Source organism: Chionomys nivalis, chromosome 5, assembly GCF_950005125.1.
Source record: "Chionomys nivalis chromosome 5, mChiNiv1.1, whole genome shotgun sequence".
In the NCBI taxonomy this organism is placed as follows: domain Eukaryota; kingdom Metazoa; phylum Chordata; class Mammalia; order Rodentia; family Cricetidae; genus Chionomys; species Chionomys nivalis.
In genome coordinates, this window is record NC_080090.1 from 30,430,897 (window position 1) to 30,443,848 (window position 12,952).

A 12,952-nucleotide genomic window follows, 5' to 3' on the forward strand; every position below is an offset into this window, starting at 1 on the left:
AAACAGACAAACAAAAGCCCAGATGCAGTCGTGTCCAACTTGTAGGCAGACTGTGCCGGGATGAATGCAGCCCAACACATCTGTAGATAAATACGTCAAAATATCAAAGGTTGGAGATACCTGTGTAGAGCATCAGATACAAAATAGCCAGCTACAAAAGCCAGAGTTTGGTCCCTATGCAAGGAACTTACCTTTGGAAGCCATTTGGGAAATTTCCAATCCCAAACCTTGCTCGCTGCAGAAAAGAAAAAAAAAACTTCTTTTTTCTAATTATATAATAAGTGAAGAGCCCGGCGGTGGTGGCACACGCCTTTAATCCCAGCTCCCGGCACTAGGGAGGCAGAGGAAGGTGAATTTCTGTGAGTTCAAGATCAGCCTGGTCTACAGAGCGAGTGCCAGGACAGGCTCTAAAGCTACAGAGAAACCCTGTTTCAAAAAAACATAATAATAATGATAATAATGATAATAAAAAATAAGCAAGGCTGCCCCCTCCTCAGAAACGCCCTAAAGAACCCACCAAATCTTCACTCAAAACAAGGCTCCACCCTTGACCCAGCCCTATTCTCCACCCAGGACCACCAGTCTGCCTTTTCAAACACACCTTGTGTTCCTTAGACACACACCGAAAGGAATCTTCATATTTAATCCCTGTGTTATCTTTATAATGTTGGCATTGTTTTATTCCCACCTAGACTCGAAGGCAGTGAGGGTAGATCTCCTAGACCAGAGTGAGCTGAGGACCTTAAAGCTCAAGCTTACCACATTCCACTGATGTAGTACACGCAAGTGAAAGCTACATGAGAACCAAAGTCTGTCTAGTTCACAGTGTCCATGACATTCAATAAATGAGGGACTAATGAATACTGAGAATATAGGCAATAGAAGGCCCATGGTGACATTGAAAAGGACATTATAAGACTCTTGTAGGGTTTTTTGTTTGGTTGGTTTGGTTTTGGTTTTTCAAGACAGGGTTTCTTTGTAGCTTTGGAGCCTGTCCTGGGTCGACCAGGGGGGGCCTCGAACTCACAGAGATCCTCCTGCCTCTGCTTCCCAAGTGCTGGGATTAAAGGCGTGCACCACCACCGCCCAGCTGACTCTTGTGTTCTATAAGCATTGAATTGTTTGGTTTCTGAGTATCTCTTGTAGCCCAGGTTAGCCTCAACTCCCGCCCCCCACCCCATCCCACGTAGCCGAAGATGACCTTAAATTCCTGATGCTCCTGCTGACTCCTCCCATCTTAACCTTTAGTTCTAATCAAGAATGGGGGAAATGGACACTTATAATTCCAAACTACTCAAAAAGCTGAGGCTCGAACTCTACCTCCAGAGCTCTGGAACTAAAGACATGTGCCACCACCACCGATCAGAAATAATGTTTTTAACTGAGCAAGTTAATGGCAAGAGTCGCAGAGGAGCAGGGTTAAGCTGGAGCTCCGAGTTTCCGGCTTGACTTCAGGGTGGACCATGTTCGGTAGCCCTAATGAAGCTGGGGTTAAAGGAACACACCAGTGGACAGATCATGACGTCCTGGGCAGCCCCGCTCAAGAGCTGTGGCTGTAGTGGTCCTGTACTGTCTGCTTAGGGACCTCAACCATTGCTCTGGGAGCGGTACCATGCTCACTGGGATAGATGGGGGTGGGATGATGCTAGAGATGCGCTGATGGAGACCAAAATGATGCTTCTCCAGAAAGCTGGCTCATCTTTATTCCCAGGTTGCTACCTGCTTCCGGCAGCCTCCTCCTGTGAGAGCGCACGCTGGACTCTCACGGCTTTTCCTCCAGTCTCCACAAACACTGTCGTTTAAAGCTCTGGCATGCCCCCACTGTGCCGGAGGAGGCCCGGGACACACTACCAATCTCCTAGATCATCTCCAAAAGCTTATAGGCAGAGAGAGAAGGGAAGACCCAAGCCAGACCTGGTGGAACACGCCTTTAATGCCAGCACGAAGGAAGCAAAGGCCAGGTAGATTTCTATGAGTTTAAGGTCAGCCTGGTCTACAGAGTGAGTTCCAGGACAGCCAGGGCTACACAGAGATATCAAGTCTCAAAAACATTATAAACGAGAAAGAGAGAGGTTCCAGCTGGCAGGCAGGCAAGGCAGTAAATGAAGAAGGAAAAAGAAGGGGAGAAAGAGGAAGCGGAGAAAGAAAGGCACCGTGAGGCTGAGGCAGTTGCTGACAAAGGCAGCTGAAGTCGAGGAGGGAGATGGTGCTGACAACAAGAAGTAGAACTCCACAAGAATACCTAGTCAGCCAGAGAGCAAAAGTCAACCGCACGCCTTTAATCCCAGCACTTGGGAGGCAGAGGCAGGCGGATCTCTGTGAGTTCGAGACCAGCCTGGTCTACAGAGATAGTTCCAGGACAGGAACCAAAACCACAGAGAAACCCTGTCTCGAAAAACCAAAAAAAAAAAAACCAAAAAAAAAAAAAAAAGTAGGGAGGGACTAGAGAAGTGGCTCAGGGGACAGAGTGCTCACCTACGTACACAGGGCCTAGGGCTCAAACCCAGCCCCAGCATAAACTGGCTGTGAGGGCACATACTGAGAATCCCAGCACTCAGGAAGCAGGAGCGGGAGGATCAGAAACTCAAGGTTATCTGAACTACTAGAGGATTGGGGGGCCAGACAGAAATAAATTATAAAGAAAAACAGATGGCTTGATCTAGCCGTCCCTACCCCCACCCAACTTCCCATCTTGGACGTGGGCCCCAGATGATTAATTCTCCCTTCTATCCAAAGCATGTTCCCACCCCAACCAACCAAAACACATTAGCTTGTAGTAAATGTGGAAAGCAATACGAGTAGCTTGCTTTTCTTTTTCTTTTGAACTGGAAAGTGTGTACATTATGCATGATTCAAACATCCAAACCTTGCATCAGGCAAGCCCTAGACACTGAGTCCCAGCCCCAGTCTTCTGGGCCTGTTTGATGAGTGTATGAAAAAATCTGGCCTACAACAAGGATCTTTTTTCTCTTTCTTTCTTTTTCTTTCTTTCTTTCTTTCTTTCTTTCTTTCTTTCTTTCTTTCTTTCTTTCTTTCTTTCTTTCTTTTGAAACAGTTTCACTGTATATCCCTGGCTATTCTGGAACTTTATGTAGGCCAGGTTGGCCTCAAACTCATAGAGACCCACCTGTCTCCTCCTCGCAAGTGCTGGGATTAAAGGTCTGTGCCATACGTGGCTAGCAAGGATTTTATCTGCTAAATTGTTCTACCCAAAAACAAGACGTAGGGCAAACCTATGCTTCTTCTAGCATTTGTTTTCTTCCCCAAAATTCAAAGTTCCAGACAGGTATGTTGCTGTTTGCTGTCATTTTCTCTCAGCATCCTGAGTTCCCACTTAGGGGTGACCTGTCCTGTCCCTTCTACCTCAAGCGGCTGCCAGGAAACCCCAGGAGCAGAAACTCTCTGTGCCTACTGTCTTATCATCTCTTCAGTTCCAGTCTGCCTCTCCTCTCTCTCACTCCATTATTTAGGTATCACTGGCAAAGACTGATGCTAAAAAAAAAAATCTGTTCCAAATTGCTCAATCTTTTTTAATGTTCCTAAGTCATCAAATGTGGTGACCAATGTCTCCATCCCTCTCCATTCCCTTCTTCTCCCCCACTCTCTGAGGCTAGGCTTTTGTGGATATCCACCAAGTTTTTCAACCTTTTGAAAAATACCCCACAGCCTGTGTTCAGTCCCACAACACAGCATTGTGTGATGCAAACTCTTCTGTTTTTGTTTTTGTTTCGAGACAGGGTTTCTCTGTAGCTTTGGAGCCTGTCCTAGAATTCACTTGGTAGACCAGGCTGGCCTCGAACTGGCAGAGATCCGCCTACCTCTGCCTCACGAGTGCTGGGATTAAAGGCGTGCACCAACACCTCCCGGCTTCTTTTTTTTTTTTTTAAAGAAGAATTATTTATTTCATGTGTATGAGTATTTTGCCTGCATGCATCTTTGTGTAACACATGGATGCCTGGTGGCCTGAGAAGCCAAATGAGGGTACCAGATCCTGTAAGACTGGAATTATATACAGTTGTGAGCTGTATTGTGGGTGCTAGGGTTTGAATCTGGGTCCTCTGAAAGAGCAGCCAATCTCTCAAGTCCCTTTAGGACTTTTCTTGATGTTACTTTCCTGCTCCCAGGACAGTCAGGGCTACACAGAGAAACCCTGTCTAGAAACAACAACAACAACAACAACAAAAAAAAACCCTCATTGCCCCTATTGTTTTATGTTATCATTATTTTTTTAACTAAAACAAAATTAAATGGGGCGGGCAAGATGGTTCATGAGTAAATGTATCTACTGCCAAACCTGGTTACATGGGTTCAAGCTCTGGAACCTTCATAGTGAAACGTAGAAAATCAACTCCTGCCGGGCGGTGGTGGTGCATGCCTTTAATCCCAGCACTTGGGAGGCAGAGGCAGGTGAATCTCTGTGAGTTCGAGACCAGCCTGGTCTACAAGAGCTAGTTCCAGGACAGGTTCCAAAGCCACAGAGAAACCCTGTCTCGAAAAACCGAAAAAAAAAAAAAGAAAGAAAGAAAAGAAAAGAAAATCAACTCCTACAAGTTGTCCTCTGACTTCCACATGTAAACTGACCTCCTACACACACACACACACACACACACAAGAGAAGAAAGAAAGAAAGAAAGAAACAAAGAAAGAAAGAAAGAAAGAAAGAAAGAAAGAAAGAAAGAAAGAAAGAAAGAAAGAAAGAAAGAAAACGGGTATACAATCAATGAGTTTAGCCGGGCGATGGTGACGCACGCCTTTAATCCCAGCACTTGGGAGGCAGAGGCAGGCGGATCTCTGTGAGTTCGAGACCAGCCTGGTCTAAAAAAAAAAAAAAAAAAAATCAATGAGTTTTATTGTCTTGTGATGGTAAAAGTTTACCTTAAATGGGTCTACACGTGGTGAAATATGCCCTTAATCCCAGCAACACACACAGCTGAAAAACTGGCAAAATTAGAGATTTGGCAGAATTACTTTTTTCTAAGATGTATTTTATTTGTATTGTGAACAGGCTAAGGAACCACTCTAAGCTTACTTGGTGTGTGTGTGGGGGGGATAGCCTGACACGGTCGGCCGCCCGCGGTGTATGGCCCCACCCATTAAACAAATGAGGAGGAGGCGCAATACTTCTAGTGGTGCACGCCTCACCCGACTGGATCGGAAACTAGACTCGCCATTCTGAGGGCGGCAAAACAGGAGCTACTCTAGCTGAAATAGGGAGGTGCCTCCTGCACCGGATTCCCGGGGTCACCCGCAACCGAAACCTTCTGGGTCTGGTGCACAGGAAGCCGTTCGCCTCGCCCGGTGTAAAAGACAGCCCAGCGGAGTCGCTACAGCGATGGGGACGGCGCCAGGTGCAGGCTACTTCCAAAGGGGCAGCCTGTTCTGGTTCACAGTCATCACCGTCTCCTTCACCTACTACACGGTAAAGCCGGCAAGCGGCACGCACGGGTGGCGCAGTCGCACTGGCGTGCCCGAGCTAAGCCTGGGAAACCGGCTCGCCCGGCTCTCCCTGCGTGGACGAGGGTGGGAAGCAAATCTTGCCCTACAACCCGGTGTTTAGGGTTCTCAAGATGGTGGTGGCGAAGTCGGAGGTCCGCAGGGACGCCGCTACATACTTTCGTGCAGCCAGACCCTGGCCCTCGTTGATCACCGTCCTGGGGCTGGGCTACTTCGCGGTGAGGTTTGGGACCTACGGGCGCCTCTCGCCCCCAGACCCCTGAGGGCGAAGTGCGCACGCGGTGGAGGGGGTGGTGGGGGGGGGGTTCTGCGCACGCGAACAGCGGTTGCCTAGGTTACTGGTGTACGCGGAAGTTCGGTGGGCACTGGGGATCTTGTAGTTGACGGTGTTCCGGTCCGGCGTCCTCTCCCTCCGTGTCATTGAGGTTTAACCAAGTTTTATCGTTTAGGGAAGGGTGAAGTGAAGTTAGTATATTTCTGTAGACCTAACAACTCAATATAAAATTCGAAGCAGAGTGTTTGAATAGTTTGAACTGCTTGGAAAATGATGATAAACTTAATGGATGGGTAGGGTTTAATTAGTAAGAAGGAAAGGAGAGAATATAACTGAATGTGGAAGACAGTTGCATAGATGAAGAATAACTTTTGTCCAGTTGAGAAAGATTTTTTTTAAAAAATAACGAGAAAGATGATGAAAAATTGGGCTCAAATGGTATAATTATGAAGAAATGCTATTTAAATATTCCAGGAGACCCTGTCGTGTCCACAGTGTTGTTGGTGTCTAGTGTGACCCCCCCCGTCCTAATTTCACCATATGCAGAGGCGTGAATTGAAAAATTTCAAAGATATATTTTTGTTCTGAGGTCCCCGTCTAGCGGATATAGAAGGGAGGAAGCCTTTGCTAGTTCAAACAGATATTGCAGTTACAATATAAGCTTCATCTGGACTTTGTGGAATAACACCCACAGAGAGGTAAAGGTGTTCTTGACAGAAATGTACAGGACTATAATATAATATATAATATATTGTAATCGTAATAGTCTTTGCAAATGTTGGCATGTAATAACAGAAACTACACGGCAGAGGCTGAGAAGATGGTAATTCAGCTACAGAACCCTTATGCAAATAAGCAGTTGCAGTTCAAACTTCAGTTTTAGGGGTCCAGAAGGTGAAAGAACAGTTTTAAATTAAAATGGGAGATAGAGCTGCTCCGGCTGTAACTTCTGCAGCCTAGCCAAGGCATGCGAATTCTTTAACAAATAGCTAATGACATCCATAAAATAACATTTTACTGTCGTCCATTAAGAAAAGCACATGCCTTTAATCCCAGCACTCTTGGGAGGCAGAGGCAGGCGGATCTCTGTGAGTTCGAGGCCAGCCTGGTCTACAAGAGCTAGTTCCAGGAAAGGCTCCAAAAACTACAGAGAAACCCTGGCTCGAAAAACAGACAAACAAAAAGAATAGCAGTCACCCTGGACACTGATTCTGATAAGCAATTTTCTTCAGCATAAATCTCACACTTAAGTTGTTATTCAGGAATAAAAGTTGGTGCTGGAGGACTGGATGATTTGTTCGTGTTCTTTGGTCTGTAGTTGTTTTTGTAGAATCATTGTTCCACAGCTGCTGTTAGATATAATCATTTACTGGACATGCTCTGTGTCTGTGGTTCTCTTTCAGTGGGTTGTCTTCTGGCCTCAGAGTGTCCCTTATCAGAGCCTTGGACCCCTGGGTCCCTTTACAAAGTACTTGGTGGACCACCATCACACCCTCCTAAGAAATGGGTAAGGAAACAGAGGTTAGGAACACTCACTGCGGCTCCAGGCTCTCTGAGTACCTGGAAGGCCTACAGTTACCTTTAGGTAGCTAACAGAGATGCTAGTTTGTGTTGAGATGCCTTTCTTTTTAAAGTTTCTGTGTTAGAGTTAATTAGTAAATTACTATAACCTTACACTAAAAGACGGCTTTTTGTTGTTGTTTCAGGTATTGGCTTACTTGTCTGATTCATGTGGGAGAGTCCATATATGCCATGGTGTTGTGCAAGTAAGTCTTTGTCATAGGGACTTCTCACTTTCATCTTGGTATTTGATGTAAGTCATGAGCAGCCATATCTAAATAATTTATACACTTTGAGGCTGAGAGCCTGCAGCCTGAATCCCTATACCTAATACTGAGCCTGGAACAGAAGTACTCAGTAAATGTTTGATGAATGGATGTAGTTTGCTTGCATTGACCAATTAATTATTTAGTTGGGTTCCCCCCCCCCTTTTTTTTTGTTTTTCAAGACGGAGTTTCTCTGTATAGCTTTGGAGCCTGTCCTGGAACTCACTCTATAGACCAGGCTGGCCTCGAACTCACAGAGATCCACCTGCCTCTGCCCCCTGCGTGCTGGAATTAAAGGCAGAGGCTACCATCACCTGGCAATTATTTAGTTATTTAACAAAAATTGTGTCTAACCAACTAGAGCAGTTAATACTCTGTTTTATAATTTGCAAAAGAACTGAGTTATTGATCTGGGCTGTTGGTTTTTAATCCAGTTTCAAAACAGAATCACATGAGGAGCTGTTTTGAAATATGCACGCCTGGTTTCCAGATCCAGAGATGGTGTGCTCTGATAGACCTTGCTTCGACACAAGTATATGTAACTTTCCTAAAACTCCTCAGATAATTCTGTGTTTGATGTAAATTAAACGCCCCCCAAACCATATCCTCGTCTACTGCACTTCAGAATTGTAAACAGAACTAAAAGTAGAACACAATAATTTCCTGGCACCAACATTAAAATTCTCTTGTTTAAATTTCCTCCTTTCCAGGCATAAAGGAATCACAGACGGCCAGGCCCAGCTCCTCTGGTTCCTACAGACTTTCTTCTTTGGCATAGCTTCTCTTTCCATCCTGATCGCTTACCGACCAAAGCAAAAAAAACACAATTGAAGGAGCTAGCCGAGTTTCTTTTCCACTTCTTTAAGCCCTCCTTTCTGTGGGTCCTGCTTTCTGGGATGACCTCTTTGCCTTCTAGGCAGGGTCTGTCACAGAAACCTGTCTAAACTGTCAAAATTGCACTTATTTGGGGTGCTCTGACCAAACTTGGATAGACCATTTGTTGTTTAAGAAAGACCCTGCCATTCCAGCTCTGCAGATGACCTGCTTGGAGAAGGCCTTGGGCCTCTTTCCTGAGGTCCTTGGCCAAGGCACTTTCCTTTGGTGTCTTTTGGCTAAGACACAAACTGGATTATTTTTTTTATAGGTTCACCCTTGCCCTTCCTTCAGACTAATGCTCCCTCCCCTCCTCCCCACTGATACTATCCTCTTGTGTCTTTTGGCTAAGACACAAACTGGATTATTTTTTTTATAGGTTCACCCTTGCCCTTCCTTCAGACTAATGCTCCCTCCCCTCCCCACTGATAGCTTTCCACCCCCACCTTTCCCCCTGGTTTGGGACTAAGATAAAGTAAAACTTCCATATTACCAGTTCCACACGAAGCAGGATCTTATCCACACACACACACAGAGTCGCCACCCCACCCCGCACCCCGTTTCTATTTCTCCAGCTACAGAAAAAGATAAAAACAAAGCAAGTGCCTGGCATAGAAACTGGAGGGACCTGCTGAGCCCGAGTCGGGAACATTGGGGGTGTCCTCCCTGATGCTGTGTACCAGAGGAGGTGACTGTTAAGTTGGAAGCGTAGCCCCCAGCCCCCAGTCCTGAGAGCTGTATTGGTCTGGACTCCAAATCCCAGAGTATTTATGTGAGCTCCCAAAGGAGAAACACGTGGTCCTTTTTCTTTCCTCATTGACTCCCGGTTCCCCCTCAGGGCCACCTGAGAGTGCAGGAATCCCATTAAACCTGGATATTTCTTAATTTGGCTTGTTTTGATTTGGCTTGTGTTATGAGCTGGGGGACTTCAGTTCCAGGTTCTTTTCAAGTAATATCTATGAGGACTCTGTGCCCTTCTCCCCAGAGAGTGATGAGTGACCAGACCAAGCAAGAGAATTGTTTTTATAATTATTCTTTACTAGCAACTTCAATATCCAATGCATCAATGGGGTTTACAATCTTAATAGGCATGGGGGGTTGATAATGGGCAACACACAGGCAACTCAATATCACAATTATTAATCCTACTAAACCTAATACATAAAACCAATTCATAACCTTAATCTAACTTATCACTTATTCATAAAACACTTCTTAACCTTAATACAGATTATCCATTACTTATCTATAAAACACTTCTTAACCTTAATACAGATTATCCATTACTTATCTATAAAACACTTCTTAATCTTAATACAGATTATCCATTACTTATCTATAAAACACTTCTTAACCTTAACTTATCCATTAACATTTCCTAATCTTATCAATTATCCATAAAATATCTCTTAACATTTCACACACTAAACATATGTATTAACACGTCTATGCTCTTCTCTTAACATCTCATACACACATGAAATAACATCATACGACCTGGTATTCCCTGGCTTAAAAGGGGCTTTTTGAATTTCTTCAGGCTGGGCTCTTGTCCGCACTAGGGGCTGGGTAGCGTAGATCAACTCTTGACCCCGTAGTCTGCACTTGGGAGATAAGGTTCCGATGTCAGAATGTAGGGCCTTGGACTTGGCTTTTCTGGTGACCGAGTCTCGAGAGACAGGGCTTTTAGCTCTCTACTCTCGAAGACGAAGCTTTGATCTCGGAATGGCAAAGCGTTCTGAAAGGCAGAGTATCTTGTCTGTTCTTGGGAGACAGACCTTCAGTGTCCACTCTCAGGGAATGAGGCTTTGCATTCGGGATGAAAGGCGTTAAATGTGTTTTCGGGAGACGAAGCTCTGTACTCGGGAGACAGAGCATTAAATGTTTAGGCAAGGTGTTTAATATTTCTGCTTTACGGGAGGCAGGCTAGGAGGATCTCTCTTTCCACAGAGGCCTGATGCCAGAGCCATTGTGAGAAGTGAGATAACCGTCCTGCTTCAGCCTCCTCTTTTATTCCAATTCAAAACTGCCCCTCGTTTGATCCTTCCGATAACCAGGTGCCCTCGGTTATCAGTATCAACTGACCACAGAGGGTGGGGGTCCCTCTTGTGTGGCAAGATTACTTCGTTACCAAGGTTGCTGGGTGCAGCCTCCCCCATCTGGCAGGGCCAGATGGGTGTGGCAGCCTTCAAGCGGGCAAATGTTCTCTTAATATTTCACCTTAGTAATTTTCCACACCACACACAAGAAGAAATGCTTTTACATTACACCAAATTACATTCATTCTTTTTTTTTTTTTTTTTTTTTTTTTTTTTTGGTTTTTCGAGACAGGGTTTCTCTGTGGCTTTGGAGCCTGTCCTGGAACTAGCTCTGTAGACCAGGCTGGTCTCGAACTCACAGAGATCCGCCTGCCTCTGCCTCCCGAGTGCTGGGATTAAAGGCGTGCGCCACCATCGCCCCACCATCGCCCGGCTACATTCATTCTTATTCTATAAATTTCCTGTTCTATCTACACTACAGATTACCCTTTTTTTATTCATTCAGAGGAATCTGTTTCCATGCTCATTACAACTTGATTGGGAATTTGCATCGGCATAGAGCTCGCGTTAGGAAAAATTCCTAACAGTGACCCTACCCAGCTTATGGTTGGGTTACTGAAAGACCCCCAGAGTAGGGAGACTTTCACTCAAGTCTTGGGATAGCACGACCCCCCCAAGAATTCATGAGAGACTGTCCTTGCTGCAATCACACGAGGTTTATTGACAGGAACCGGCACACTGGGGCCGAGACTCATTTCCCACCAGGGGTAGAGGAGTTCAACCCCAAGTAGCCGGGAGAAGGGGTATTTAGGGGAAGAAAACACAACCCAAAGGGGGTAGGGAGGGCATCATTGGAAAATTCTGAAAATACCAGTGATAATCACAAGAGGGTAACTCCCTGTTTCTCAAGATTGTTCTCAAGATTATAATCTAACTTTATGGTCAGCTAGTTCCTGGAACAGAGTCACTGAACCGGCTAACCTAGATTTTTGGTTCTTCTCTCCCTGCTAGATTTTTGGCTCTACTCTTCCTGGTCCTTCAGTGCTTAGGGCATTGAATGCTAATGCTAATGACACTGCCGGGTTGCTCCTTCACTTCAAGCTACTTATCTTTCCTTTCCCCTTGGTACTCAGCTCCAGCCCTACTCCATCAATGGTAACCCTTCAGGGGGCAGACGGAAACTACAAACCCATCTCACTGTGCTCCATGCGTAACTTTCTCCATGTGAAACCTGTTGAGCCCGTTTAGTGCACTCGGCCACAGAAGAGCCTAAGACTGCTCCTATCAGCAGCACCCCTCTGTGTGGGTCCTCCCTGGGAAACCTGGTTCCTCTCATACATTCCTGCTCAGTCATCTGTCCAGCTCTGGCTTAGTCTCATCATCACTCCAGTCTGGTGATACTCACCTAGGGATTATCCAACCTGCTACTTCCGCTTCCCCATTCACTGTGTATGCCTGATTAGTGCTAACTGTGTGTAGCTGACTAGTGCTAACTATGCATAGCTGAATAGTGCTAACTGGTTGGGAAGAATCACTAACTATTCTGTCCCCTAACCCTGGCAGGATGACACTGTCAACTCTAGGAGTCTTTACAGCTCTTTCCCCAGAAGACTCAACTATTCTCAGAGCAATTCCTCCTTTCCCTTCAATGACATGGTGAGGCAATTTGTTTATGTTGGCAAACATTTACAAGAAACACCTCAGAACAGGAAAGCCCCCAAGTGAAGACTCACCCTGAAAGGTTGTAGACTCTTGCAAATGCATCTCAGCCTTATGTTTTGGAATCAAGTATTGCATTTAGGTAAAAGAGATTTGTAACCAAGTTGGTTTGGGTTGCATACTGTTATCAACACTTCATTTTGCTTCCTTTTCCTGAAGAGCACTTTTCCAGAACACTAGTCAGACTCTGGAATTAATTTGATTTCTAAAGTTTTGTGTTCAACTCTGTGCCTTCACCAAGAAAGGAATCCTCTCTCAGCAGAGCAGGGCTTGGTGTGTCCATGGCAGCTATATCTCAGCATCAGGAGGTCAGGATCCGATCTGGTGGATAGAGTCTACACAAAGCTTCCCCCACACACACCCCTTCACCATTCTGGGGTCAGGGATTTGATAGGGTCTTTATAGTTGGCCTGGTATTCATTATGTAGCCCAAACTCGATTTGAACTCACAACAGTCTTCCTACCTCATTCTCCAGAGTGCATGCCATATCCAGCTATATGTCTCAAGGAAACCATTATCCCTGAAGAAACTAAGTGAATTCCTACCAAGATGAAACCCACAGAAACAGGAACCATAGTGCCTTTTGTAATGGTCTGTCCTGTCCTTTTAAGAGATAAGCATGCCCACTCCTCCCCACCTTCCCCCAGGCAAGCGATCTTCCTTCTGCCTGTCTCTTAAAGGAACAGGACAGACCATTACACCTTTAATTAAAGGTAGTGCCACACCTTAAATCTCAGCACTTGGGATCTCAACACTTGCAGGTGGA

General features: G+C 45.4%; 1 protein-coding gene across 3 annotated transcripts; it reads left to right on the forward strand.

Annotated features, from left to right (window-relative positions):
- The first annotated feature begins 5,140 nt into the window (after positions 1-5,140).
- Positions 5,141-9,816, forward strand: Tmem254 (transmembrane protein 254). Of its 3 annotated transcripts, none has more exons than XM_057769906.1 (4): positions 5,141-5,419; positions 7,132-7,235; positions 7,435-7,494; positions 8,265-9,370. In XM_057769906.1, the coding sequence occupies exons 1-4, from the start codon at positions 5,333-5,335 to the stop codon at positions 8,383-8,385; spliced, it is 372 nt and encodes a 123-aa protein (XP_057625889.1). In that variant the 5' UTR covers positions 5,141-5,332; the 3' UTR covers positions 8,386-9,370. The 3 variants fall into 3 exon arrangements, with proteins under 3 accessions (XP_057625889.1, XP_057625890.1, XP_057625888.1); XM_057769905.1 differs by lacking the exon at positions 5,141-5,419 and adding an exon at positions 5,496-5,672 and having other exon boundaries at positions 8,265-9,816; XM_057769907.1 differs by lacking the exon at positions 8,265-9,370 and having other exon boundaries at positions 7,435-7,498.
- Positions 9,817-12,952: the final 3,136 nt, after the last annotated feature.

Excerpts from the sequence above, each read along its gene's own strand:
- Tmem254 (XM_057769905.1), top strand. The coding sequence starts at position 5,568 with ATGGTGGTGGCGAAGTCGGAGGTCCGCAGGGACGCCGCTACATACTTT. Across the intron at positions 5,673-7,131 it reads TGGGGCTGGGCTACTTCGCG|TGGGTTGTCTTCTGGCCTCA; the intron begins GTGAGGTTTGGG and ends GTTCTCTTTCAG. Across the intron at positions 7,495-8,264 it reads TATGCCATGGTGTTGTGCAA|GCATAAAGGAATCACAGACG; the intron begins GTAAGTCTTTGT and ends CCTCCTTTCCAG.